The sequence below is a fragment of the Notolabrus celidotus genome, chromosome 12 (assembly GCF_009762535.1).
Source record: "Notolabrus celidotus isolate fNotCel1 chromosome 12, fNotCel1.pri, whole genome shotgun sequence".
NCBI lineage: Eukaryota > Metazoa > Chordata > Actinopteri > Labriformes > Labridae > Notolabrus > Notolabrus celidotus.
Window position 1 is genome coordinate 13,387,886 of NC_048283.1, and position 27,732 is coordinate 13,415,617.

Below are 27,732 nucleotides of genomic sequence, written 5' to 3' on the forward strand. Positions count from 1 at the left end.
ATTAGAGGTAGGAGTGATGTTGGAGGGTGGAGGTGATGGAGACAGAGGCAGGGTTAAAAAAATGAAACAGGATCATAATTTCCTCGTCGTTTTCTTCCCTGTAGCAGAGGCTGCTGGTCATCTAATTGCAACCATTAATGTCATGGAGGACGAAGAGCGGAGAATGAAGTGAAAACAGAATCAAAAGAAAAAAGATAGATGGACAGAGGAAGACAATTTTGACAGCATAATAGAGCTAGCAGAGAGGCTGGCTGATCATTTCAACAAGCAATTTTTGACATTGAAATAGAAGCTCTGGGCGAAAAACTAGTATGAAATATGAATGCACATGGTGTGTGTATCTGTGTGTGTGTGTATCCATGCTGGTTGTGCACAGGGGAAGCCTCAGCTCTGTAATACATTAGTCTCTTTGGGGACATGCCCTAATTAATGGCTTGACCTCCTAACGGGTAGCCCCCTTCTGCGAGTTAACATTTAGCTGTGCACCCTCCAGAGATGCACTTTGAAGTGCACTTAATAAAAGAAGTGACAGTGACATTAATGAGCCAGTCCAGAGAAGTACAGGGCTTCCTTTTATTTCCCGACCATTTATATTCTGATTTTATACATGTTTCAACTCAGCAGAGAGAAAAATACAAAGAAATATTAATCTAAACCAAAAGAACATTTTAAACCAATAGATACACACATCTGCATCAAATACATTGATCCTCTTTCTGGTCAAAGGCAACTGACTCCTGCTGCAGACTGTTTGATCTTGACTTGATAGAAGTGCTGTGTGTGTGACTGTGTGCGACTGCGTGTGTGTGTGCGACTGTGTGTGTGTGTGTGTGTGTGTGTGTGTGTGTGTGTGTGTGTGTGTGTGTGTGTGCTGCCAGTCTGCCTGTTAGGCTATTAAGATCTGCAAGAGTAGATGTCGCACCTGTCGTTCCCATCAGGTCGTGAATCCGTCAAGGAGAGATTTGGAGATCAGAAAAGTTCCCATGAAGCTTCCTGGTTTTATTGTGATGAGTGTGTATATGTGTGTGTGTTTGTGTTTGTGTGTGTGTGTGTGTGTGAGAGAGAGAGAGAGAGAGAGAGCGAGAGTGAGAGCGAGAGAGAGAGAGAGAGAGAGAGAGAGAGAGAGAGAGAGAGAGAGAGAGAGAGAGAGAGACACAAAGGTGTCCTTGAACATTGGTCACATTGTTTAATGTATCCGTTTGTCCATCAATGTGTCCATGTGTCCTTTAATCTGTCAGTGTCCTTCAGTGCCGCTGTCTCAGTCTCTTTTCTTCAGTTGGATTTGGACCAGATCTTCCCACTGCCACGCAGCCTGAGAACAAACACAACATCAGAACTTTTGCTACAACAGCCTTTAGCTGATGGAGCACACTTCCTCGAACCGGTATTTATACATCTCCAATGGAATTGATCGGGGTTGTTCCAATAATAACTTCTGCATTATCAGCCTCATAATTTAAATAGCTTTATGAAGAAACAGTGTAAAAACTCCTTTAATTCAACCAATGAGGTTAAGCTATCATTTATGTGGGTTTGAACACATTTAGTGGATCTACATTTGAATGAAGTGTAGTGCCGAGTGATGAAAATTATAGGCCTCTGTGCTTCATCAAAAATGTGACAGGCAGCCAGAAAATAATGACAGCTTTCTGTTCTGCAACAACAACAACATAAACAGGGAAGAAGTAAAGCAGCTTGTCTGATCGCTGGAGGGGGAGACAGCTCTTTAAAAAGAGGAGGAGACCACGCGGGCATTCGTACATATCCAGTGACATTTTACAATTCAGGACAGATGTGAAATTAGCCACTGGTAATTGGGTGGCATAGAGGCAGAACAGGCCCTGATAGCAGGGTTTAAACATCCCTGCAAAACACAGACGTGCATCTGATAATAAAGCCACTTCATGCAGACACATGCAAACACTCACACGCAGACCCAGCACTTACAGCGGCAGCTGGCTTTTTGTGTTTATTGAAAAAATGGACACATAGCAGTCTGCTGTTGAATTAACATGACTCTCTACAAGAACATTGGACTAATGGCTTTAATTTAATGTTTGAAGTGGAGTCTTTTTAGTGCTGTGGTTATAACTAGGTAAATTCGGATTTATAAAAGAACCTTTCAAAGACCACAAAGTGCTATAAAGAACAAAAAGAAAGAGCGGTGATAAAAGAAGCTTAATGGAGAAAAATCTTCATATGCAGCTTTTTGTCCCAAATTTGGTGACTTGTGAGAATAAATAGCATTTCTTCTTCTACAAAAACCTCAACCCAAACCACATTTAGAGGCACAGTGACAAATCTGAATATAAACAACAGTTTTCAGTGAATTATTCTACATGGCCAAACTTATTTTATGTGTTCATTTCGGAATGTTTGGCCAAGCTTAAGAAGAATGGAAGCAATTTCTATGCTAACTCCTGGTGGTTTGTCTGTATAAACAGTATATAAAGTGAAGCTCCAAGAGTGTCACTCAAGCAGAAAATATTGTACTGCCTCTCTGTGAATAGCCAAACACCTCCGCATAATCACATAAACACAGACAGGTGATGTCATCGCACTTACCCTTTCACCTTTGAACTTTTTTTGCCTGGTTGTCGTGGTTCCTGAGAGGAGGCAGGGTCTCGGGGTTCTGCGGGCTGATCTGCGTCCTGATTAGAGGCGGCTCCAGCAGGGGCGGGGCCTGACGACGGAGAGGCGGCGCTGGCCTTTAACGTTTTCTGTAGGTTTGAAACCTGAGGACAAAGAGGAGAGAGATTAAAAATTAAAGATTCACGAGGCGGGGGTGTGTGTTTTAAAGGATAGCTTTGCAATCTTTCAAGTCTGTCCTTAAATAAAAGTCAGGGTCCATATAAACATTTCAACAGATTTCATGTGCTGTAATTGCTCCCACTGGGCATCAAGAGGACCACTCTTAATTGTACTTTTAATAAAAGTGATGAGTGCCAAAACCTACAGTCCCTGTTCTTTGTAAAAAATACACTGAAACATTTGTATGAAGCTAATGTGAGGCGTCAGCAGTCTGATTCAGTCACAAAGTCGCTCTCAGTCCATTTAATATACATTTCCTTCTTTTAGTCTCAGACAGTGTTTCTGTTCTGAGCTGTGGAGGAGGAATAGTAACACAAAGACTGAATTTCATACAACCATGTATCTTTGAACACAACATTTTCCCTCATCAGCAGGAAGTATGAACAGAAGAAATTGCTACAGCAAGAAAAACTTCTTTCAAAGCACATTGGTGCAACTCACTCTTTTACGACAGATGAGAAACGTTTCTTTGAGGTTAGATCATAGACTGTATAAAATATGGACGTAGTATCCGTGACGTCATCATCTGTTCCTGAGCGCTGTTTTGAAGCCAATCGACGGCAGCAGCCTTATTGGAAATGCGGAATTCAACCAGGCAGATTGTGGCGTAAAGAGGCGGAGTTTGAGCCTCTTAGCCAACAGCTAGGGCTGTTTTCGAAACGGCCTGCTACACACTACTTACTAATATAGTAGGAAGTAGGTATTGCCTACTACATACTGCGTTTGAATTTAGTATGTAGTACGACTGTTCTGTTCGATCTGTGTTGCAGTACGCTGGGCCAGACGTCACTGGATTTCCAGTTTCGAAAAGTAGAAATAAACAACGGCCAAGCTGATAGAGAAACTGTTTCTTTAGCATCACTTATAATTTAAAAAGTTAGGAAGTGGTTTATATGGAATTTAATAATTTTCACAGCACCTATAAACTGAGTTCCCCCAGTCAAAATAAGAAGAGAAAAGAAGAAGCAGAACGAGCGCTGTGCATTGTGGGAAACAGTACGCAAGGCAGACTGGTCCGATGCATATTGTAATTTTCCCGAATCAGTAGACATCTGGGGAGTTTTGGCATACTGCAGATTTTGCTCTTGTTCACATACTATTTACTACATACTGAATTCTGGCCAAATCAGTACGTACTGCTAGTATAGTAGGCGGTTTCGAAAACAACCTGTGTGTTCCCGACAGGGAGTCAAGTCATCCACGTCCTTGTTTGGGCAAAAACTCGTAATCTTAATATCTTCTGACCGTCGCGTTAGAAAAAAATCCACCCCCCCAGTATAGTGTGTGCTGATAGAGTGATTAGCTACGTAGAGCCAAGCCGTTTTTTGAACCAAGCTGTAAACATGTTTATTAATGCTGCAAAGATCGTCTTTTTTGAATTGGTGAGTATGTGGTTTCTGGTGTTTCTGCAGCCAGCCTCAAGCTGATTCTCGATGAATTGCAGTTTATAACACTTCCACATGGGCTTCATAGTTTGAGACCGGAGGTTGCCGCTTGGGTGAGATGCATGAATGAAAACAACTTTGTATGACATTAGAGTTAGAACAAGATGCATGTATGGAAAAATGCAGCCAGGGGGGCACTTAAATATCACAAGTAGCTGAAAGCAATAAAAAACGGAGATGCTGAGATAGGAGGGATGAGTAACATTTCATGTATTTTTCTCGAGGGAAACGGAGAGACTGCAGGCGGAGGGGGTGATGGACTAACCTCTGTTTCCACTTGGACTTTGACTTTTAACTGACTCTCTCTGTATTGGTTTGCCCTCGAGACCTGCTCCTCAATACCACACAGCACCGCCTCACAGCCTGTACACCTGAGACAGAAAGAGAAGGTATGGAAGAGAAAGTGGATTGTGAGTTACAGAAAATTAAGGCATACATCTTAAGTGTCTACAGGCACACAGAGGTGATACAGACCACTCCTGAAGCGTGTTGACTATGTTTGGGAGCTCATTGGGGCCGAGATCACGGCCCACGCTGCAGTCCACCTCCACCTGCTGGTTCCTCTGGTCTAGTTTGCCCTGGATGATGTCGCAGTACACAGCATCGATCAGTAGGTCCTCCAGCTCTCGCACATTCTTCAGCTCAAGCTGCTGCAGGAGCAGCGAGTACGGCAGGCACTGAGACGAAGAAGACAACCGGACTTTAATCTTCATTTTCTCCCTTTCTTTTTTAAACAAGATATATAATTTGAGTCCACTTTAACAGCTTGATGGAAAATGACAAAAAATGTTACTGTGAAATTGCCCATTTGTCTAAATGTCACTGCGAGAATAAGATGAAAGGAGAGTTTGGACAATTTAACAATCCTCCACTGGGCAATTAGAGGGTTCAAGCCTACATGCAAAGAAAGTAGTGACATATTAAAGAGAAAAACAGAGAGCAGCAGAGAGAGGAGCAATAGGAGAGGAAAGTGAGATTAAGTATTAAAAAAAGAACAGGGCTAGTGAGAATAATGAATCAATTATTTATCAGGAGCAGGCAAAGAAAAGGGCATAAGCAGTATGGTTGGAAAGTGCAAACGAGAGATGTCTTTTAGAAGAACATTTAATACTTTATCATGCACATGGAGGGAGGGAGGAAAAGACATCTCTAATCAATAGTTGGAGGGTTGCTGGGGACTTTTTTCTTAAGAAACTTCAGATTGAAAGGCTTGTCTGATGTGATTTTAATTAAACTGTACTAAAAAAAGAACAGTCAGTAAGAAATCACAGATAATATTATGTGAACCTTTCAAAAACTGTATCTATACAAAATAAAGGAGCTTGATTCAAAGGCAGGATTGTTGATTGATGCTTTATGAAATTTACAGCATTATGACGACAGCCTGAGTGTTATCCTGAGACTTGTACCGACACTAATTATAGACATAAAAAAGGAAAATGACGTGATTTAGTTTTAAAAGTCAAACTTTACATGTAGATTTTACACTAATTTGCACCACTATGACTTTACAGAGGAACTATAAACGCAGCTTTTATATATAGGGGTGCAACAATATGTGTATCTGTATTGAACCATTCGATACAGTGGTCACGGTTCGGTAAGCCCTATGAACCGAACAATACGCAATTTTCTATTTATTTTATCAACTTCTGACGAGGCGCTCTGTGCTGAAAGTTCAGTGGATCTGCGCTCGACTCCTCCGGGCTGCATTGTTGAGCGCAGGTCCACTGAACTGCGCGCTCCTCCCGCATTCATTCAGTCCAAGCTAGTCACGTTTGTTTTAACTGTGCTTCATATGGAAATATATATTTCACCATACGACGGTCTGCTGGGGTCATATGTTCATGCATGTGTGTGTGAGCGCGCGCCAGCACGAGAGGGAAGCACGAGTGTCCTCTTTGGTTGCAGAGCAGAGTTGTTCCGTGGCCCTGTAGTGATGCTAGACTGAGTGATGTGGTTTTAAAAAGGCATACAGTTGTGCTAACAAGTTTACATACCCTGGCAGAATTTATAATTTCTTGGGTAGTTTCTGTTGTCATTATGATATAAAAAGAGTTTGAAAAATTTTTGCTTCACCCAACCACTAACCATGAGTGAAAAAAAAGTTTGTCTCTTATAATTTATATCCTCGGAAAAATGGCCAAATGTATGTAAACTTATGAGTACAACTGTATATGTATTACTTGTGGTCTTGTACTGCATGCTGTGTAAGACTACAGCCTGATACCAGACAGTGTTTTCCCTGCCGTTATATCAGGGGCGCACCCGCCGGGTCCCGCCCCCCCCCTGGAAGTCAAAGCAGAAGTGATTTAAGGTTACCTCTCTCATGGATCAGGTCTATACCTTGTTCTTTTATTTAACAGACTAAATATCCTCATGTTATTTATCTTATTTACATGACGGGATGTCATTTCTGTCTCTATAGGGTTGCGCGTTCTCAATTCTCCTCTGCTCTCTGTATCGCGGACAGCATGCGCACGCAGACAGACAGACAGACAGACAGATGCACGCATGCAGGCAGGCACACACGCACACGCAACCCCCCCATGCACAGCAGAACATGTGTCAGGTATAGCTGCCCCCTTTTTTTGCAATTTTCCTGACTGACTGACCTTCATTTCTTAAAGTAATGATGGCCACTCGTTTTTCTTTAGTTAGCTGATTGGTTCTTGCCATAATAGGAATTTTAACAGTTGTCCAATAGGGCTGTCGGCTGTGTATTAACCTGACATCTGCACAACACAACTGATGGTCCCAACCCCATTGATAAAGCAAGAAATTCCACTGATTAACCCTGATAAGGCACACCTGTGAAGTGTGACTACCTCTTGAAGCTCATCGAGAGAATGCCAAGAGTGTGCAAAGCAGTAATCAGAGCAAAGGGTGGCTATTTTTAAGAAACTAGAATATAAAACATCTTTTCAGTTATTTCACCTTTTTTTGTTAAGTACATAACTCCACATGTGTTCATTCATAGTTTTGATGCCTTCAGTGAGAATCTACAATGTAAATAGTCATGAAAATAAAGAAAACGCATTGAATGAGAAGGTGTGTCCAAACTTTTGGCCTGTACTGTATATATACATGTGTATATATATATATATATATATATATGTAAATAAAGGAACACTATTATGCATTGTCCAATAGTTCTAAAGCAAGCTATCTTGTGCAGCACTGTCTGCAGATCATTTTTTAGTATTTAGTTAGCTGCGGTCTGTTGGACATACTACTTGATGACAGAATTTCTCAGCTACCCCAAACATTGTTTTCTGCATTATTTTTTTTCCTAAAGAAATGTTGAAACCAGCAGATACTGGAAGGCATAACGATAAAGTCTGCCAGTTGTAGATTTATTTATCTATTTGTCTTTCTTGAATAGGACAGGCAAAGAGGGACAGGAAATCAAAGAGCCTAGGGAAAGGGGAGCAGCAAGGGGTTGAGGCACAGAGTTGAACCAGTGAGCCTCTGTACATGAGTCACATGCTTTAACCACTACAACAAACACTTCTTATTTTCTATTATTGATGCAATGTAAAATGACAGCTTGGCTCCACTTTTTGTGTAAGCTGCAAACAGAAAAGAGTTGAACCAGTACCTTGAGGTTGGATGCCAGGCTGATGATGGACAGGTGGCGGAGTTTGTTTCTTTGTGCGGGGGTCAACTCTGGAAGAGAGGCGGCTCTCTCTGCACAGCGGACAAGAGGAAGAGAATGAAAAAGTGACACGGGGTGAAAAATATCACAGAGCAGTGTGTAAGTGTCACTTTGCTGTGGGTCAACAGCCACACATAATCGGGGCACACAACTTATTACTTTGAAGTGTAATGCTGTAAAGAGACACGCAGGTAAGTGTGGAGCTGTTTGAGCAGTCAGAGAACAGAGTTAGGAGGAGGTCGCTCTCCAGCGCCTGTGTCTCCTGCTGCCATGCTCCCCTGGTGACAGCACTGACACCCTCTGAGACAGCAGCTCTGACAGCACCTCTAAGGGCTCCTATGCACAGCTCTCTGAAAGGAAATATGCTCCCTGTTGGCATGACTCCAAAGGGAAGGAAACAATAAAGTAGGCTAAATTCTTTTTCCGGGCTATTGGTTGATATTCAGCATAAAATTAGACATAATTAACATTCCACTTCTTGTTGAAGCTTCTCGGTGCATTACATAGAGAGCAAATGAAGTCACAGAAAATTAGTTTATCTGTCTGTCTTTCTGTCTGTCTGTCTGTCTGTCTGTCTGTCTGTCTGTGGCGGTACTGCTGTGACATCGACGATCATCTGCGAATAACAACACTCACTGAAAATATGCCCAAGACACTCCAATCAGTAAATTTTATCTGTGAATAACCTGCCAGGAGAATCTCAGGTGAGAGATTTGAAGCGGCTGTCTCAAGGTGCCTGCCTCTCAGCGAGGAAATACAGCTCATAACAGAAGAGTTGCCGGGCTGCCCTATTACTTATTTACACCATGCTGCCACTGCATTACCTTTGTAGTCGCAGTAGGTTCCATAGGCAAAAAGGTTGAGGAGCTGGTACACTGGTGCGTGAGGCCCGTTCTCCAGCTGTGGTTTAGAGGGCAGACGAGAGGAAGGAAGAAAAAACAAATGAGACGCCTACATCAGAAACAGTACAACTCTATACTATCTGTGAACACTGCAACTCTGATGTGAGCTTTAACTGAAGCTTGTTGAGATTAAGAGAAAGGATCACATTAAGACCCGACGAGAGCTGCGACAAATGGTCAATTAATTGTCTCAAGAACATTTAATTGCAAAGTGTTGATAAGAAATTAACCGTTTTCAATGATAAATGTGACACATTTACTGGCTCTATGGTTTTAAATGGAATATAAGGCGTTTTTCCACTGCAGGAACTTTACCCCGGAACTAGGTACTTTACTCCTGAACTAAGCGCGTTTCGACCGGAGGAACCAGGGTCTAAATTTAGTTCAGGGGTAGATAATCTCCCCCCTAAAAAGCCCCTGCTTGGGGGTAGTACTTTTCAAAGGTCCTGGGACTTTCGGTTGAACATAACGGTGCATTTCGACCAAGAGTTCCCCGGAACTAAAAGGTTCCTGTGCCCCCATTGTTAGCTGCGTTTCGACCGTGGGCTGAAGTCCCGGGTAGATTGTGCAAATCAGGCCAGGGACGTATGGAGAAAAACATTTTTTTAATAATATTTTGAAATCTTAATAAAAAACTAAACTAGTATGCATTCCCAGGAACTCCCTCTCTCTCTCTAACTCCACAAACACTGTTGTGTTCAACTGGAAGCCCCAGGACCTTTGAAAAGTACCGCCCCAAAAGAAGGGGCTTTTCAGGGGGGAGATTATCTACCCCTGAACTAAATGTAGACCCTGGTTCCTCCGGTCAAAACGCACCTAGTTCCGGGGTAAAGTTCCTGCGGTGGACAAACGCCTATAGTGCTGCTGTGTTTTTCCACTTGTGGTACTCAGTATTTGGTATTGCATGGTTTGAGAAAAGAAGCAAATTTGGGGCGCCACTTTCAGTTCTGACGACTGTGGATAAGCCTTTTGTGGCAATTTATTGACTGATTAATTCAATTTGAAAATATGAAGCAGATTAATACATAATCAATACAATTAGCCACAGTCATGGCCCTGTCTATATATTTTAAAACATATCAGGATTATTCCGAGAATAGTTTTATTTAGACCAGGTATCAAAATCTGTCTCTTGTTTTTTTTCTCAATTCCAGTTGAATTTTCGAGTGACAGTGAATCTCTTCCGCTGTGTTTCCATACACCGAGAGCTCATTTCTGAAAGATTGCAAAATGCAGGAAAAACAATAACTCTACGATATAGATTCCTCTTCTTTTTGCAACTGTGTCTTCCGTTACCTGGGAGGACACCTACGGAGTTTCACATGAAAAAAAAAACATGCAGGTGCAATATGTTGTATCAATGCAGTCTTTCCATTAAGATGTAAATGAGCCCAACGACAGTTTTTGAAAAACCTCTGTGCAGATCTGATCTGAGCCGCTCATGTCTTGACAGCAATGAAGAGCAAAAGAAAGTGCTCTCTGCTGTGGAGCCACAAATATTGTTTGACAAGAAAACACTTGGAAAAAGCAAGTGTTTATTCATCTCCTGAGAGGAAGGCTGTATGTGAGGAAATTTTAAAAATAGCTAAATGTCGAGAGATTTTTGATAAAACTTTAAACCTTATGAATATATTATTGCTGCAAAAAGACAAAAATAATTTCACAGATGTTCTTGGTAAGTGATTCTGACTGTTTCATTCAATTCCACTAGACTGGACCCGCTTTGAGCCATTAAATAAGTACATATTAAATCAGAACACGACTGAGGGAAACCTTCCAGTGAAAGATTTGTTTTATTATAACAGGTGGGGGTGCATTGTTGCTCTACACATCACAAAAATCTGAATATATTGCAATAAATAAGATAAAGGGTGTGATGAAAACAAGCATTCTCATTCACCATGTTATACCAGTTGAATGGAGGCCTGGGCATAATTGCAATGCTCTAACACTATTGTGACACTGTCAGATGAAGCTCAAGTCACATATCTGCTACCACTCAGAAAAACACGCACCAAATTAGCGTGAAAAATGTGTGTTTTTGTGATCATTTGGATCCAGGGGGGACATGTTGTAAGTATTGTGTACAAATGGAGAACAGGTAGACAGAATCAGTGAGTTACAGCCACTATGCACTCTTTCATTATTGGGGACTTATTGTTCTTCTTATTTTTATTGCACAAACTGAACACGTTTCTCATATTGTGCAGGGAGGTCTTTGCTATGTGCTCTAAAATCCTGCTCTGAGGTTTATAGTATTCTCACTGTCTGAACCGCGGAGACATTTCTGTCACTGCCTCTGTTTGTCTCTCCGTCAGTGTTTATCTAATAAAAACACAAGTACAGATTTTACACCTGCTTTTCTCCCAGAGGTTAAATCTCTACACTCATTCTTCAGCACCACTAATTATCTTCTATTTTACCTTCACAAAACCTTGATGTTGTCTTTCAGTGAATTAAGAAAAATTTGACTGCTCGCTTCATAAAAGCTGGAAAAAACACAATAATATCCCCTGCGGTTGCACTTTTTCTTTATCCCTCTCTGCTCTAACAGCCTTTCACTTCTGAAATAGGGTGTTAAATGCTCAATCTCCTGCAAGTTTAACATGCAATAAATGTAATATGCTGGTGATGTACTTAATGAATTAATGGAAGGATCATATATAATAGTTCTAAGTATAGACGTGTTGATTGGATGGTGGGTTGTGAGTCTGATAACTTCCTTGGTGTGTGTATGATTTGCCACTTTCATGCATGATTAAATTGTTCTGATGTGGGTTATAGATACTCCTGCTAGACACCTCACTAACAAGGTGTTCACATGCATCACTGACTGCTCTGAGTGTGTGTTTTTTTTGTACTTTCAAGAGTCTCAGGGTGTATTTGATAGATCAACACCTGTGAGGTAACTGTCAAAGTTCTGATTAATATGTGTTTGGTCTGAAAGGGTCTCAACTACGGTGGCCCTGAAGGACAAAACAAATTTGCAAAAGATGAAACACATTTACTAAGTTGGAGACCAATTTACATTTTTGGAAAACAATTTTACATTTTATAAAACAAAATTACATCAACAAAACACTTTTACCAAGGCCAAAACAAATTTACATTTAAGGAAAAAGATTTACAAAATCAAAAAAACACATATACAAGCTGTGAGACAATTTTACAAACAATGGAACACTTAAATCATTCCTGAAACAAATTTACATTTATTTTTAACGGAAAGGGAATGTACCAAATAGGGATAGACTGATAATAGGATTGGCCATATTCGGCACTTTGATGCATATCGGCATCAGTCTTTTTTACAAATCCGACGGCCGATAAGAGATCAATTTAAAACTGGGTTATTTTGGCTCAAAATTCACTAAATCACGTGGCAGAAATGACACTGTCTGCAGGAACCGTAGCCTAGCTTGTGTTCCAATATCTCCCTGCAGTTTTTCATCACAGGAGACGAGCTGAGTAGCATCCGTTGTGGCCCCTACAACTACTAGTGATTTAAAACTCATACAACCCCACTTCAAAAACACTGAAATATCCCTTTAAAAACAAAGATAAGTGAAAGATTAACATTTCAGTTATATTGATATTTTGGGAAACTTACTGTAGAAAACTTTAGGAAGCTATTTATTTGTTTAAGTTTTCATTGAACTTTATAGAACATGCTGCTGAGCCTGTGAGCTCCCTGCACTTTTTGTTAGAATTTTAAACAAAGATGTCTAAGATAAAAAACAACCTTTAACATTTTGAAAATCTGAAAATCTGTTTAATAAATGTATGCTTAAAGGCATTTAAACGAAGTGTTGGAGTTTGTATTATTCAAAATTTTGACGCCAATATTTCCCCTTTTACTGCAAATGAATATCGGCTCCAAATATCGGTTATCAGCCCCCTTGACCACTAATTTTTATTTTATTTTACCTTTATCATTTCTATTATTATTGTTATTATATTTTTTAAATATGTGAGTACACTGTTGTTTTCCCTTGTCCCGTGTTGTAAGCTGCTGTAACAAAAGAATTTCCCCCAATGGGGGACCAATAAAGTAGATCTTAATAATCGGTATCGGCCCTGAAAAACCATATCAGTCTAACTCTAGTACCAAACACCGTAGGTGATCTGGTACCAAACGGAGCACCAGTACTAAACGTCCCTCCTTTTGGTTTCTCTCCATTCAAACAAACTAAATGACCCCTCACTCAATCACTCCCGGATCACTTCCTGTATTTGGTACATTCCCTTTCCGTTAAAAATAAATGTAAATTTGTTTCAGGAATGGTAAAAGTGTTGCGTTGTTTATAAAATTGTCTCACCGCTTGCTAAAAGTTTTTTTTTGATTTTGTAAATTTGTTTTCCAAAATGTACATTTTTCTCCAACTTTGTAATAGTGTTTCATCTTTTGTAAATTTGTTTTGTCCTTCAGGGCCACCATACTCAACAGACATAAGGGAGGAAGAAAGAGTGTGAGAGCTTGTCTTTACCTCTCTGACATTTGGCAGCTCCAGGATGTCGGAGAAGACGTAGAGTCCTGGGGTCTCCAGCAGGGAGCTGACAGCCTGGGCTAGCGCTGAGCCAGACAGAGACAGGAGCTGCTCCACCTCCATCTGATGCCAGGGGATACAGGTGACGGAGACACAGTAAGCAGGTTAGACATGAACTAAGGAGAGTCACATGAGAGCAGCAGAACCATGTAGAGAGTTCAAGGATGATAAAAATCAAGGAAGTGATACATCTTTGTTATCGCCTCGGCTTGGCCACTTTATTAAGGTGCTGGAAAATACTCTTTAGGGCCATCGTGTCGCTGTGCTCAATAAATACTCTGCTGTTAGTCCCCAAAGCTCAATGGATGAATGACTCAACAGCATATGGGTGTTGTGTCGTGCCCTTAACATAGTCCAGCCAATTGAAGTTTTATGAAAGCACAGAATTTAACTAACAATATGTCTTTTTCATTTAGGTTCCAATCACCGAGTGCTCTTGACTGAAACACTTAACCCTCAAATTACCTGGAGAAGCACTCAGATTGTGGACAGGCAGCTGCACTCTGTAGAACCATCACAAGCAACAAGTGTAATGAATACTAAGCAGGGCATGTTTATTCATCCAAACCCATTCCCTGCATGGAAAACATGATGCAAATGCTGCAAATGCACTGTGGGCTCAGGGCAGTGACAGAATAATTACTTAAGTAGTGACAGTAATCTGCCGGTGCCTCACGCTGATATTTGCTCTGCAGAAAGTGAATCCCAAAGAACAAAAAGCTCAAAATATTTGCTGATTCTGAACCTCTGTCACACCTCTTGTACCTTGGCCCAACTTCATATCTTTGAAAAAAAAATTACCCACATTTAAAAATAGTTCAGAAAGAATGTCAGTCTGATTCAAGTTGTGTTCCTCCCAATTCAAAAGTGCCTTAACTATAAGAGTATGAGGAGATGTCCTCTTGACTTTGATGTGATATTTTAAGATCTTAATCCCAAAAGAGGCATTCTGGGACAAAGAGAGGTTTAGTCTTACAGATACATGATTCACTTATTGCAGTTGCATCAGACCAGTTTTATTACCTAAGGCTGTTTCCTTAAATTAATGCAACAGAAAGTCTGGATACCCACTGCTGAGCTAAGACTAGTCTGACTGGTTCAGTAAATGTGTTATGGCATGGATGTATTGTAAATTGATGCATTAAGATTCACTCATGCACGTCATCTTCCGTATGTTGTCCCATCGGACAGTCATCAAGGAGGTGTAAAGGGCATCTTTGCTGGCAAGCTTGAACAGATGAACAGGCATGTGTTGAAGCCAAACGAATGAAGCCAGGCTCTCTGAGAAACAGAACCTCTTTAAAATTCATAAATCTATCAAAGTGAAATCAGGCGCTGAATGTAGAGTTGGATCGGAACCATTTGTGTTCCTATATTGATTTAATAAAGAGGGCGGAACTGGCTGCAAATCAGGGACAGAACAGTGCAGCAAAATGTGCAGCATGCAGATGTTCAGATACACGACAGAACCTCAGCGAAAAACAGAGAGGTTAAAACAAGCTTTTCTTCAATAATAGTGAAAATGATTTGTCAGTGTGTCCCAGAAAGGAAATGGACACATATTAACTGACTGTACTAGATCAGTGGTTCCCAAAGTGTGGGTCGGGACCCCCTGGGGGGTCGTGAGACACAAATGGGGGGGTGGGGTGTGAGCACAGAATTGCTGTTCGTTTCTCTGGAAAGGCAATAATGTTCCTGGGTCAATTTAACACGGGGCATATTTAATTATCCAAAAGTGTCAGAACCCCAAAAAATCCCAATAAACATTATTTTAAACTCATTAACTCCATTACTAACCACTTAAATCAATATTTAGTGCAATAGTGTTCTTTAATCCTCACAGATCATGGTTCAATGAGGATATCTCACTTGTTTCTAATGAAAATTCATGTTAAAAATTATGTGTGTGCGCGTGTACGAGTGGGGTGAAATATGTCACACAGTAGCAAAGAAACAACTAGTATTTGACACTTCTGACCCCTTTAAGCCTCCACTTTGACTGCTGGATCAAATTGACCCACAAACAGTATATCTTTAAATATGCAATTGGGGTTGCAAATATGTTAAATAAAACATTTTCATATTATAACAGGAGTGTTAAGTTATCTAAAGAATATATTATTATTATTATTTAATTTTTTTTATTTACCTTGTTTTCCTATGTTTATCTTCCTTTTTGTTTTTACTATTAATTATTATTATTTCTTTATTATTTCTTTATTTTTTCTGTAATTTTTTCTTGTCTTTGTTGGTTTTGTATTATTTATATATAATTTGTTAACTTGTGGTGAACAAAGAAATATTAAAAAAAGGAATAAAAAAATGAATGACAAAAGTTATCTAAAAATAGTACATTTTACCCATTAGTAAAAAATATCGACAAAAATAGAAGCTAAACTTGAATTAAAACCTTGAAAATAAAAAATTTAATGAGTTTTCTGCCTTTCTTTTTGCCAGATGACTCCTATGTTAAGGGTTAGTGAACAGTTAATTATCAAAAGCATCATTAGCAGTAGGTGAATTCATAAAGGCACAGGAAACACAGCTACATGCTCATATAGGTAGGGTCATTTTCTGCAGACCAGCTAAATGAAGCCACATTAAATCACTTTGAGGGACAGTGGGGGTCGCGAGCTAGTCGCAAGTCTTTGGCACCTATATTTTGGGGGTCACAGGCTGAAAAGTTTGGAAACCTCTGTACTAGATGATTTTGTGCAGTTACAGCTTTAGAAAAAGTCTGGCTTCATTAGTGATGCTCTACCCTCTTTTTAATTCATATGCCAAATAAATAGTGCTTGTTATTGAACATCACTCCTCCCAGAATCCTCTTATCTCTTTGCATTATATTCAAAATATATTCCTTTTGTTTTTCTGTTATTATTGCTTTGTTTTCACTCGAGCTTGTTCAAGGAGCTTTAGATTGAAAACAGAGCCCGAGAATCAAACAGAATAAAACACTTTGTAAAACAATAAAAGATTCAAGGCGTCTGTAAAAAAGAAAACATCTTGAAATTGGATTTGGCAGCTGTACGATTCCACGGCGTTGTACATTATAACCCAAACTTACTGAAGCAAGACACACTTCAATAAACTCTCAACTCTAATGAGTTCATCTATCTTTCCAAAAAGCCCCATCAACTAGAATGGGCCTCGAGATGATTGTAAACCACTTCTGAGAGTATGTGTTCCTAAAATTTACTGCAACTCGGTGAACCACTTTAATGTTTAATTTAGCCATGTTTCGTAGGTATTTGGACATTCAATATATAATCAGAGAAATTCACCCTCAGGTGGTCAGAGAGTTAATAGAATTTTGAATCAAACTGTCATTCATCAGAGAGAGTAACATCAGTCTGCGTAAACATCACATAGCTTCAAATTATGAGTTGAAACACACAGCTACAGAAAAAGTACTGTACGTCAAGCACTCTCATATAAGCTACTTAAAGCGACTTAAGGGAAATCAAAACGGTAAAACTTTGTGTAAAGGGATTAACTGCATGTGGGCAGTGGTGATAAGAATATTTCAATGTCCCAGCAGAAGGATGCTCTGTCACTTTAAGATGCCAAAATTTTAAATGTATGGGAGCAAAGGTCGAGCTCCTGGAAGATGATCACTGTCACTTTTTTCTTTTGAGAAAAGAGGGTAATGGTTGTATTGTATTTAACGTGTGTGAGAGTGTGCGTGTGTGTGTGTGTGTGTGTGTGTGTGTGTGTGTGTGTGTGTGTGTGTGTGTGTGTGTGTGTGTGTGTGAATATAATACACAGATGTGACAATAAATCTCATGTTAAAAATGACTTTTTTGACTGATTCATTGTATTTTCATGCTGATGATACTGGCCTTGTCTTGAGTAAATTAATCAAATATCTTTCAACTATCTTTTCAGTTGTTTGACTCGTGGCGTCCTGAAGCAAAAAAGTGTGAAAAATGCCATCACAAATCCCAAAGATCAAGAAGAATCACATCACTTCAGTTCTGAGGTCTGTACACTGGCTTCCTGTCTGTCAGGGAACAATTTTAAATTGTTCAAACCAACATTACTAATGTTGGTTTGTACAAAGCTTAATGGTATAGGACCAAAACACATTAGTGATCCTCTCATACAGTATGAACCATCATCAAGACTGCTCAAGACGTCTAGAACAGGTCTGCTTTCTGTCCCCAGAGACAGAACCAGACATTTGGAAGCAGCATTCAGTTCAATTCTCCAAATTTCCGGAACAAACTTCCAGAAAATGTCAGGTCCCCTGAAACTGAAAACTGAAACATGCTTTTTTCATTTGTGATTCAAAGAAATGTCATATAGGTTTGTCAAATCTGTTATTTTATGACGAGAACAGACTTCAAGGAATACTAATGAAGACAACTGTGATATAGGATATGATTCAAGTACTACATACGTGGAAATAAAATAGAAATAACACAACATCTACAAATGGATCTTCATTTTAAAAAAGTCCAATGAACAGTATTTACCACAACTTTTCTTAACCTTGTTGGACTATGGAGACCTGCTTTTTATGAATGCTCCTGATCAGTTTTTAAAGAAATGAGATATCACTGTGCTTTGCGTTTTATTACCGGTTGCAGCATCACTGTTCCTTATACGCTGTTGCATACTGTCCATCTTTGTACGCTCGTAGAATCTCATTGGCTGATTTTTATTTATAAATCTATACTTGAACTTCTCCCTACATACTTGTGTGTTCACCTGTGTAGAAATCTCAGCCGATATGTCCTGCGCTCTCAGGACATCATACAGTTGCAGGTCCCGAGAGTCAGAACTGAGCTGGGAGAAAAGGCTTTTAAATCTTCAGCCCCTATTTACCTGGAATGATGTGCAGAAGGACTTGAAACTGACACATCTTGAAACTCTGGGGGAATTCAAGTCTCAACTCAACTCAACTTTATGTATATAGCACCTTTCATGCATAAAAACATGCAGCCCAAAGTTCTTCACAGAATAACAGAGAGACAGAAAACAACCGAAATGGTAAAATTATAAAAGGCAGGATTATAAATAAAATACTTAAAAATAAAATCAATACAGTAAAATTAATAAAATACATAATAGTGAAAACAAAACTTAAAAATAAGGTAGCGTTAACAAGATCAGGTGAATACAAGAAATAAATAGATAAATAAATAATTAAATAAGATAAACATGTGTTAAAGTGATGATTCAAATAAGAATGGTTGAAATAATAATAAAAAAAGTAATGTTATCATAAAAGACAGAGAAACTATTGCACTATGTAATCATTGTAACCACGTGTTTTAATTTGTGTTGTCTTGTGTGCTTGTTGTGTGTTGTAACCTGTTTTGTGCCAGCTCACTCTTGAAAAAGAGGGTTTTAAATCTCAATGAGTCTTTTCCCTGGTTAAATGTATAAAGAAGAAGAAGAAACCAGAGTGTAGGACTACTGTGACATTTGTTGCCTCAAAGTCACAAACAGAAACCATCAAATGAAACCGTCAGACAAGGAGTACATGATATAAACATGATCAATTCCACCAGAACACAAACATGGTTTGAAGACTCTTCACTAGTAAGCTAATGTCACCCGGCAAACATTTAAGTCGAATGACCCGGACTGTTAACATACTTTGATGTCAAACACGGCTGGGGAGCTTATAGTACAAAGCCTGACCCGTTGCAGTTTGATTGTTTTCAATAAACTCATTAAAATGTGAATTCAAAGTGTTCAAGCTCAGTGTGTCATGCTAGCTCGGTTGGCTAACGGCTAACAAATTACCAGGCTTCGCTTAGCCGTTGACGTTAGGCCTCAGTTCATCTAAGCCTTTTATACTGTCTAAATCACACCGCATTGCTAACAACATCACTGGAAAACAAGATACATACGCGAATGTGTGCATTTAGGTGTTGAAATTGGTTTATAAATAGTACAATTTACCTTGTTGTGTAGGTTAATGGCAGATAGCCTCTCTCTCGATTGTTTAGTTCCGCTGTCAGCTCACGTACGATAACAAAGCAACGTCACATGTGATTGGACAGGATAGTGAAATGGGCGGGACTGAATGAGCTGTCCATCATCGTCATCATCAGTTGACCATAGAGAAGAGCGCCATCTAGCGGTGAGGTCATTAATACCATATAATACTACTGAGAGCAGCCAAGATCGATTATGTGAATCAGCGGTGGTTAAATGGAGGTCAGAGGTACCAAGACAAACCCAGAGCCGGCCCTATCCTTTTAAATACAGTCTATGGCCCTGACCGACTTGGTGCCCTAGGCAAGATTTTAACTAGTGCCTCTTGTATTGTAGCCAACTCCACCAACCATCACATCACGTATACACTTAAAGACAAATGACATAAAGCTTTATGTTTTACAGGTTTCCTTTATTTCAAAATAAAAATGACCTCTAAAAGAACATTAATAAAATGGTAATCACACTGATATTTAGCAGGAGGGGGAGGAGGGGGGAAAATACAATTTCAAAATACATAATGTAATAGTAGCAGAATTTATTCAGTCATTATATGACAATATTTTTTTACAGTGCAGACACTTTCATCAAAGTAACAGTAATGTATTAAGTGATGACTGAAAAGGCAGAAGCAAAATGTTTATTTAAGCCTAGCCAACATTTTCTATCTAATTAAGTTAACAGCTTCCAAAGTGAAAAGAAAGCAACAACAACAACAACGAACAAGTAAATCATGAACACGTATAGACTTCAAAAACTGATTTTGGAAACCATTTTTTTTTAAACCAAAGGTGAATCACAAGCTTTTAAATGTACACTGGCATCAGTCCTCAATTTAACCGCAAATTTTATTAGATCAAATAATATTATTTTTCCTTTTATCTTCAAATTTTCTTCCTCACTCACTTAGGGTACAAGTGGCACCCCCTATGGAAGGCCCGTCCCCCTTTGCTTATAGTGCCTATGCTACGGGCTGGCCCTGCCATAGGGTTACAAAACGATTAGTGGGAGGATATTTGTCTCCTTACTTGTCTACAACTACCATATTTCAAGTGAAATATACACTGTTTTCATTCAGGTTAAAAAGATCTGAATGGAAAGAACCATTCTCATGTTGAACGCTCACAACTAATGGGTTCCCAGGTAGGTCTTGCTTACAGTAATATAAAGTTGTCGCAAGCAAAAAGATTTTCGAACCACTTTTTTTTTCATTTCAGGACACTACTGCCAGCACTCATGGTGTAGTTTCAAATATAAAGTCATTATACTTTACTTTGAAGGCAATTTTTAATCATTATTTCAAACACTCTACTTGTGAAAGATACATAAGAGTATTGAGCATCACAAGTTTAAGAAATCCTTCAGCTTTATAAGCTTAATTAAATACCTTTAAAAACCCTTGAGTTATCTGGGAGAATACAAAGCAGGGAACAGGCCTGGGTGTTTTTTAAATATATTTTTTAACTCACTTAAAGTTAACATTTTAAAGATATTTTTTGGTAAACGCATGACATTTTTACAGTTTTTTTAGGATATGATGTATCGCTGTAGATTTATTTACTAGATTCTAGGCAATATTTTACTGCCCAACGAATACTTTCCCCTCTCTCATGTTTAGAGTATTTTTTTATTCTTTTTCTTAGATTTATTCATCATGCACATAATATCTCAGTATCTCAAAGTCTGAAGCAGTGCAGTGAAGCAATGAGGTTCATCTTGAAGGAGGACAAAATTAGAAATAAGATCAAGATGTCACTGAAATAAGTAATTCTGGGGATGTGTGACAAAACTTAGTGCAATAACAGGCAGAGCCAATTTTCAATCAAACTGTAACTGTAATACCAAACAGGAAGTCATCATTTGTTTTTTTTCTGTTCTAGTTTAGTCTAGTTTTCAAATCTCCCAGTTTTGCAGCATTTTCAGTGTTACAAGAATTCAGCTGAGATCAACGGCATCTCTCTTTATGTTGCCTCAAATCATATCTTAGCAGCTGTTTGAATGGCACAGTACTCCACATGTTCCCCTGCTGACTGGTGGTTATCTCGCTCTGAGCCCCACTGATCCCAGTATCTGTGAAAGAGGCCGAGAAGGGGGAAAGGGGGATAGATAGGGTAAGCTATAAATAACAACTGTGGGCTTTTCTGACAAATGTGGAAAACAGGCTCTCTTCACCTAAGCCCTTGATTTATTGATGAAACTTTTGAACCCAGATTCATCTGAGGCTTTGGTGCAGGAACAGACATAGTTTTGTGTCTTCTGAAAAAAAAATGTAACACTTCTTTTGACATTGCACTTGATTCCTTTTTGTGATTTGCATATCTACAAGCCTAGCAAGACAGGGTGCTTTTTTAAATTCAGATCGGTTCTTCATCAATGGTTTATTTAGTATCATCTACATCTTGGTATAAATCCAGGATGAAACTTGAATATTACATCTAGATAAATAAGTGATTCAGTGCATTAAACACTAAATTAGATTGAACTTCTGTTATGGGCTTCCATTTTCTCCCTATTTCCAGTCTCCTTCTTCTCTATGTCGGACAGATAAATAAGTGATTCAGTGCATTAAACACTAAATTAGATGGAACTTCTGTTATAGGGTTCAATTTTCACCCTATTCCCAGTCTTCTTCTTCTCTATGTCGGACAGACGTGGTAATCAAACCAATGTTCCTGTCTCTTTTTTGGCTTCCTGAAGTTAAACGTGCATAAACATTTCCTAACCCCAAACCCTGAATGTTCTAAATATGTGGCTATAGCAGTGAGGTTGCAGATCAAAAACCAAACGACAACCAAACCCATGCCCTTTTTCAAGCATGTTTAGTAATGAGGAGGCCTTTGTGATTGGAAACTTATTAACATTTCACATTAAGAAAAGAACCAGTGTCAATAAGACAATCAGTGATGGCTGAAATCCATTTAGCTGCTCAAGCTTTTGAGTCCTGGTATTTAGCATACTGGCACATTATTGTAAAACTTCCTTGACTTACTGTGTGACACTTAACTGGAAGATTGTTGATGTTGTTAGAAAAACAATGATAAGTCAGAGGGGTCACTGAGGAATAGTATTTGGCTTTAATTTCACTTCTTAACCTAAAATTAGCATTTTGCCAAAGTAAGGCCTCGCAAAGGTGACCTTCCCTGTCAGAGTTTTTTTGTTGTCTGTCTTTTTACACACACACACACACACACACACACACACACACACACACACACACACACACACACACACACACACACACACACGCACACACGCACACGCACACACACATATAAACCCACACATGAACCCTTATGTGTGAGGTGTTTTTCTTGCAGACAGCACACAGTAACCGACCCAATTACGGGGGAATGAGGAACACCTGTGCCAGTCAGCAGGGCTCCACAGAAAGAGTGTTCCTTATACTGTCCATGAAGATTCTTGATTATTGTACTAAGTTTGGCATAAACACACTCACCAGAATCACATTCTCCCTATGCAAACACGCAGGCACATGCACGCACACACACACGCACACACACAGGCACGCACACGCGCACACACACGCGTACACAGTGCATGCTGTTCTATAGTGTGCAGTATAACAAGGCTGCCAATCTCTGCACAGCTGTTTATGCCAGTCCAACTTGTTCCTGCTAAAATAGTAACTACCTTTCCCAGTCTGCTGATGGCATGCTTCTCTTCTCTGTGACACAGCCCAATAGGGAGAGGGGAATATAAACAATAAGGTGAACTCTGAAATTAAAGACAAGAAATGAAGATGGGTCACATGTTCAATCCACATTCAGCCACCTGTCTTTGAAATAAACAGACCCTAGAGACATAGGTTTAAAACCCAGGGTTCCAAATGGCAAGTCAAGGCAAGTTTATTGATAAAGCACCATTCATACAAGAGCAATTCAAAGTGCTTTACAGCATTTCAAAACAAAAACCAGAACACTAACAATCAACAGTAACAACAATGGAGGATAGATAGATAGATAGATAGATAGATAGATAGATAGATAGATAGATAGATAGATAGATAGATAGATAGATAGATAGATAGATAGATACTGGCTGCAGAATAGGTCATAAACCCTTCCCCTGTGTTAACAGATGGAACATGAGTCAAACTATAAAATCAAAATACATGTCAAATGAATGTTTCTCAAACAGGGTTTCTGTCACTGTAGTTAGTTATTTTCATGTTGATTTATGTATTTTTCTAAGAAGTTTTGTTTTCATTAATTATGTGAGATTAAGAGATTATTGATTGACGGCTCTGTTGACAAATGTGGGTCCTTGCAGTGTTCTGTGCCAGATTTGGAGAGCAGAGGAGGATCGGCAAAAGAAAATATAACGCACACTAACACAAGGAGTCACTGAATTTTCCATGATCAGTACTGTCTGAGAAGAATCTCCTCAGCTGTGATCTGTATCCACCTGAGGGATCCTCAATGTTTCAATGGAAAGTTATTTAGGTGTCTTGGTTAGCGGACAGGGTGTGACATCAGTCCCACGTCTCTACCAGCCAGGTCACTTCCTCACATGCCTAGGCTCCACCAATGTAATATAGAGGCAGTCTTTTCGCTTTACATCTCAGAAATGAAGACATGTTATCCTTTCTGTATGCAGTCAATTTGTTTACCTTGTTAGACTGTAAGATGAAGGTTTTACTGTGATAAATTAACTAGACCAGCGTTAGCCCAGAGCCCAGAGTTTAGTTCTTCTTGATAAACTAATGGCATGTCACTGTTTCCTGCCAAGTCTGTTGACGTAAAAACACAGCTGCAGGTGCTGTAGTGAGGTCAAATGTGGTTACCATAAAGATTTCACAAAACCTACAACAGTGACTAATAGATCTTTTGAACTATAATGTTTAAACTACATTTTCCACATGGCAGATGAGGTTTACTGTGCAGCTAAAGCACCATTACAGAGCAATAAAGAGCAAGTAGAGGGGAAATTATTACCTGCGTACCTGACCCAAAATAGAAATACCTAACAGCTATGGCCATTTGCCGCTTTATCTTTATAAAGTACATAATGTGTGATGCAATATTCATAAAGTAGAATTATATCTATTTTTTGTCCTGTAGGAGTCTAACAACATATTACAGATTATGTTGCCTAGAAAATTAGATATCTCATTCTATTTCCTTTTCCTGCTGTAAGGAATTAATCATTTCCAGATACTAATTTTGTGCTCAATATATGTGTATGCATGTGTGTATGTGTGTGTGTGCGTGTGTGTTGTAATGGATGAAGCACCTACAGCCCCTGTGGTGTTTGTTCTAAATGAGAGAGTGTCCTCACAAGCACATTATCGGGCTGAGCTGCCAGAGCCTGCTGGCCCTGCAGGACAAATATTTCACAATTATGGACTTTCGTGCTTTTTCTATTACATGACCCTCACTGGACTGGAGAGAGCGCTTAATCTTTTTTATTGCCAATTACAGATGTCCGAAAGCACACTGAGCTGAAATAAAGAGAGAATAATCAGGGAGAGTGAGGAATGGAGTGAGGGATGGGGTAAGACAGAGGGACAGACAGGTGGAGGACAGGAAGAGACAGTGTTCACACTCAGACAGAGAGAGGCCAGAGAGCCAATAACCATCAGGGGAGCGGTCTGACTCCTCAAACACTGGACACCCTGCCTCAGTCCATGGGAGTCTGATTAGAAACAAAACAGTCCACAGCATGGAAACTGTTCATGAACCATTTTTAATAAAAAATAGCTTACAGAGCAGAATCAATTGACCAGAATTTAGCTTTATATCATCTACTATGCCCAAAAGACAAAGTAAAAGTCTGCTGAAGGTCAATGCTCTGTTTGATGGTCTCTATTACGTCACATATGCCAAAAAACACACATGCAACATCTAAAGTATGTCGATTCATTACTCAAGTAAAAGTAGCAATGCCAGATGATAAAGATCTGGTTCTGTTTGCTTGAGTTCAATTCTGGCTAAACCTACACCTAACCCTAACCCTAACCCTAATCCTAACCCTAATCTAAACCCTAACCCTAGTCCTAACCCTAACCCTAACCCTAATCCTAACCCTAACCCTAACCCTAATCTAAACCCTAACCCTAATCCTAATCCTAACCCTAACCCTAACCCTAATCATAACCCTAATCTAAACCCTAATCCAAACCTAAACCTAACCCTAACCCTAATCCTAACACTAACCCTAATCATAACCCTAACCCTAACCCCAAGCCTTACCCTAACCCTAACCCTAACCCTAATTGTAACCCTAACCCTTATCCTAAACCTAACCCTAACCCTAATCCTAACACTAACCCTATCCCTAACCCTAACCCTAATCGTAACCCTAACCCTAACGCTAACCCTAATCCTAACCCGAACCCTAATCGTAACCCTAACCATAACCCTAACCCTAATCCTAATTGTAACCCTTACCCTTATCCTAACCCTAACCCTAATCCTAACACTAACCCTAATCCTAACCCAAACCCTGACCCTAACCCTAAACCCTAATCGTAACCCTAATCCTAATCCTAGCCCTAACCCTAACCCTAACCATAACCCTATTCCTTATCCTAACCCTAACCCTAATCCTAACCATAATCTTAACCATAACCCTAATCATAACCCTAATCCTATACCTAATCCTAATCCTAACCCTAATCCTAACCCTAATCCTAACCCTAATCTAAACCCTAACCCTAGTCCTAACCCTAACCCTAATCATAACCTTTATTTTCCAAGGTTAATTCTCTTGGTAAATGACTGTTGCCCCTGTTATATGTTTGATGGTAAAAGTGAAGCAGGGTTAGCTTTTTCTTAAGGAATAAAGTACTTACACATGTAAGACAGAAAAAAAGATAGGCTGTCACACTTTAGTTATATACGGTGTGCCAAAATCAGCACAAAGCAAAAGTTATTCACAGTGTTTCAAAGGATAAGGACAGATATAGATTCTACAAAATATTCAACTATCAAAAGTAAAAGTACTTAACAGGTAGTTACTGTTGTTAGCATTTTATTACTTAAACTGCTTCTACTTTTAAACCTTTAAAGTATAACCAATACACAAAGCAGCATATTGATGTTATTTGTTTATGGTTGATAATACAAACATTATATACATGATGTGTACATGATCATGGAATTGTGAAGTTTAGTAGTACTTAATTCTTTAGTAGATCCTCTAATGCGTTCACTGTGCTGATATTATTTCTGTACATTCACATCAAGTAAAATCTCAAATACAGGACTTTAACTTATAGACTTTTACTTGTATTTTAACATAGTTGTATTGCTTTAAATCTGAAAGCATCCTCTAACACTTCCTTTAGTGGAGTACTACAACAATTCTCCAAGGAGATATGGCGACCTAAAGGTTGTATAGTTGTGCGTCAAAATCCTCTCTGACACAGTTGAAGTCTCTTTATATCTTTGTAACATATACACACCAAACAGCTGGACATTTTTTGAGGAAAAACTCTTTTCCCTCAAGTGTCGCCCCCTCTTTGATCTCCTGCAGGATGCTGTGGGTTTTTTTTTTGCCTCCTCCACGGCTGTGATGGCCTTGTTAAGAAACTCTTTCTTTCTTTTTCCCTCTCTACACTGTACCTCCTCCTCTGCTCCCTAAAGGCCTCAGTATCTTCTCTCCCAAGCAGCAATACTTCTCCTTGAAATTAAATTTGTTCCTGCTGGTTGATTTATCGAGGCACGTCTCTCTGCCTACAACACTGCTGCAGCTCTCTAACAAATGGGCTCAGAGAAGTACTGTGTTGTTAAAATATCCTGAAACCTTCATCTAAAAGTTTTGTCTTTTTGTCTGAAAGAACAGAGACTCAGTTAATCTAAACTGGGAGCTTTTTTCTAGGTTTGTAGGCTGTGCTAGATGTGTTTATTTATTCCTTTTTTTTTAATGCTGTGTTGTTTTAATGCGTCTTGCCCTTGTGTTGCATAGTACTTGTCATTTCTTCACTCTCTATGGATATGGATATGACCAATGTCATGATTTGGCTTGTAAGTCACCTACCTTTTAAAGGAGATTAAAAAAGGGGGGAAAACAATTACCTTCAACTCTCTCAAATTGATTGAAGAAAATTGGAAGTGCAATAAGGATTCCCTGGAAATCGCCAGGAGCTGTGTTGTGTATGAAAGAAGTTCTAAATGAGGTTGAAAGACACATATTTAGATTCATAGGAGTCAGTGGTGATACACAACCACAGATTTTAGCGCAGTAGTTGTTGTGCAGACGGAGAGAAATAAACACAGTCTTCCACTTTAATTAGTTTGGCTTGAACAAAAAGAGGAACAGGAGAGGAGCAGACAATGAATGTGGTTTACCAACCTCATACCATCTTTCCATCTCACACTGGAAGCCCACATTGGGATTTGAACCCATAACAATTAAATAGAAATGCAGCAGCCCTGTCCATCAAACCACAGAGC

The 27,732-nt window shown here is 39.3% G+C and overlaps 1 protein-coding gene across 2 annotated transcripts; it reads right to left on the minus strand.

The window, feature by feature from the left end:
* Positions 1 to 544: 544 nt before the first annotated feature.
* On the minus strand, positions 545 to 19,412 carry cops7a (COP9 constitutive photomorphogenic homolog subunit 7A). Of its 2 annotated transcripts, none has more exons than XM_034697323.1 (8): positions 19,280 to 19,412; positions 13,304 to 13,426; positions 8,739 to 8,814; positions 7,858 to 7,946; positions 4,731 to 4,933; positions 4,522 to 4,627; positions 2,574 to 2,735; positions 545 to 1,312 (listed from the first exon to the last, which is right to left on the minus strand). In XM_034697323.1, exons 2-8 carry the CDS (start codon positions 13,424 to 13,426, stop codon positions 1,259 to 1,261), a joined length of 813 nt encoding a protein of 270 aa, XP_034553214.1. In that variant the 5' UTR covers positions 19,280 to 19,412; the 3' UTR covers positions 545 to 1,258. The 2 variants fall into 2 exon arrangements, with proteins under 2 accessions (XP_034553214.1, XP_034553215.1); XM_034697324.1 differs by having other exon boundaries at positions 2,566 to 2,735.
* Positions 19,413 to 27,732: the final 8,320 nt, after the last annotated feature.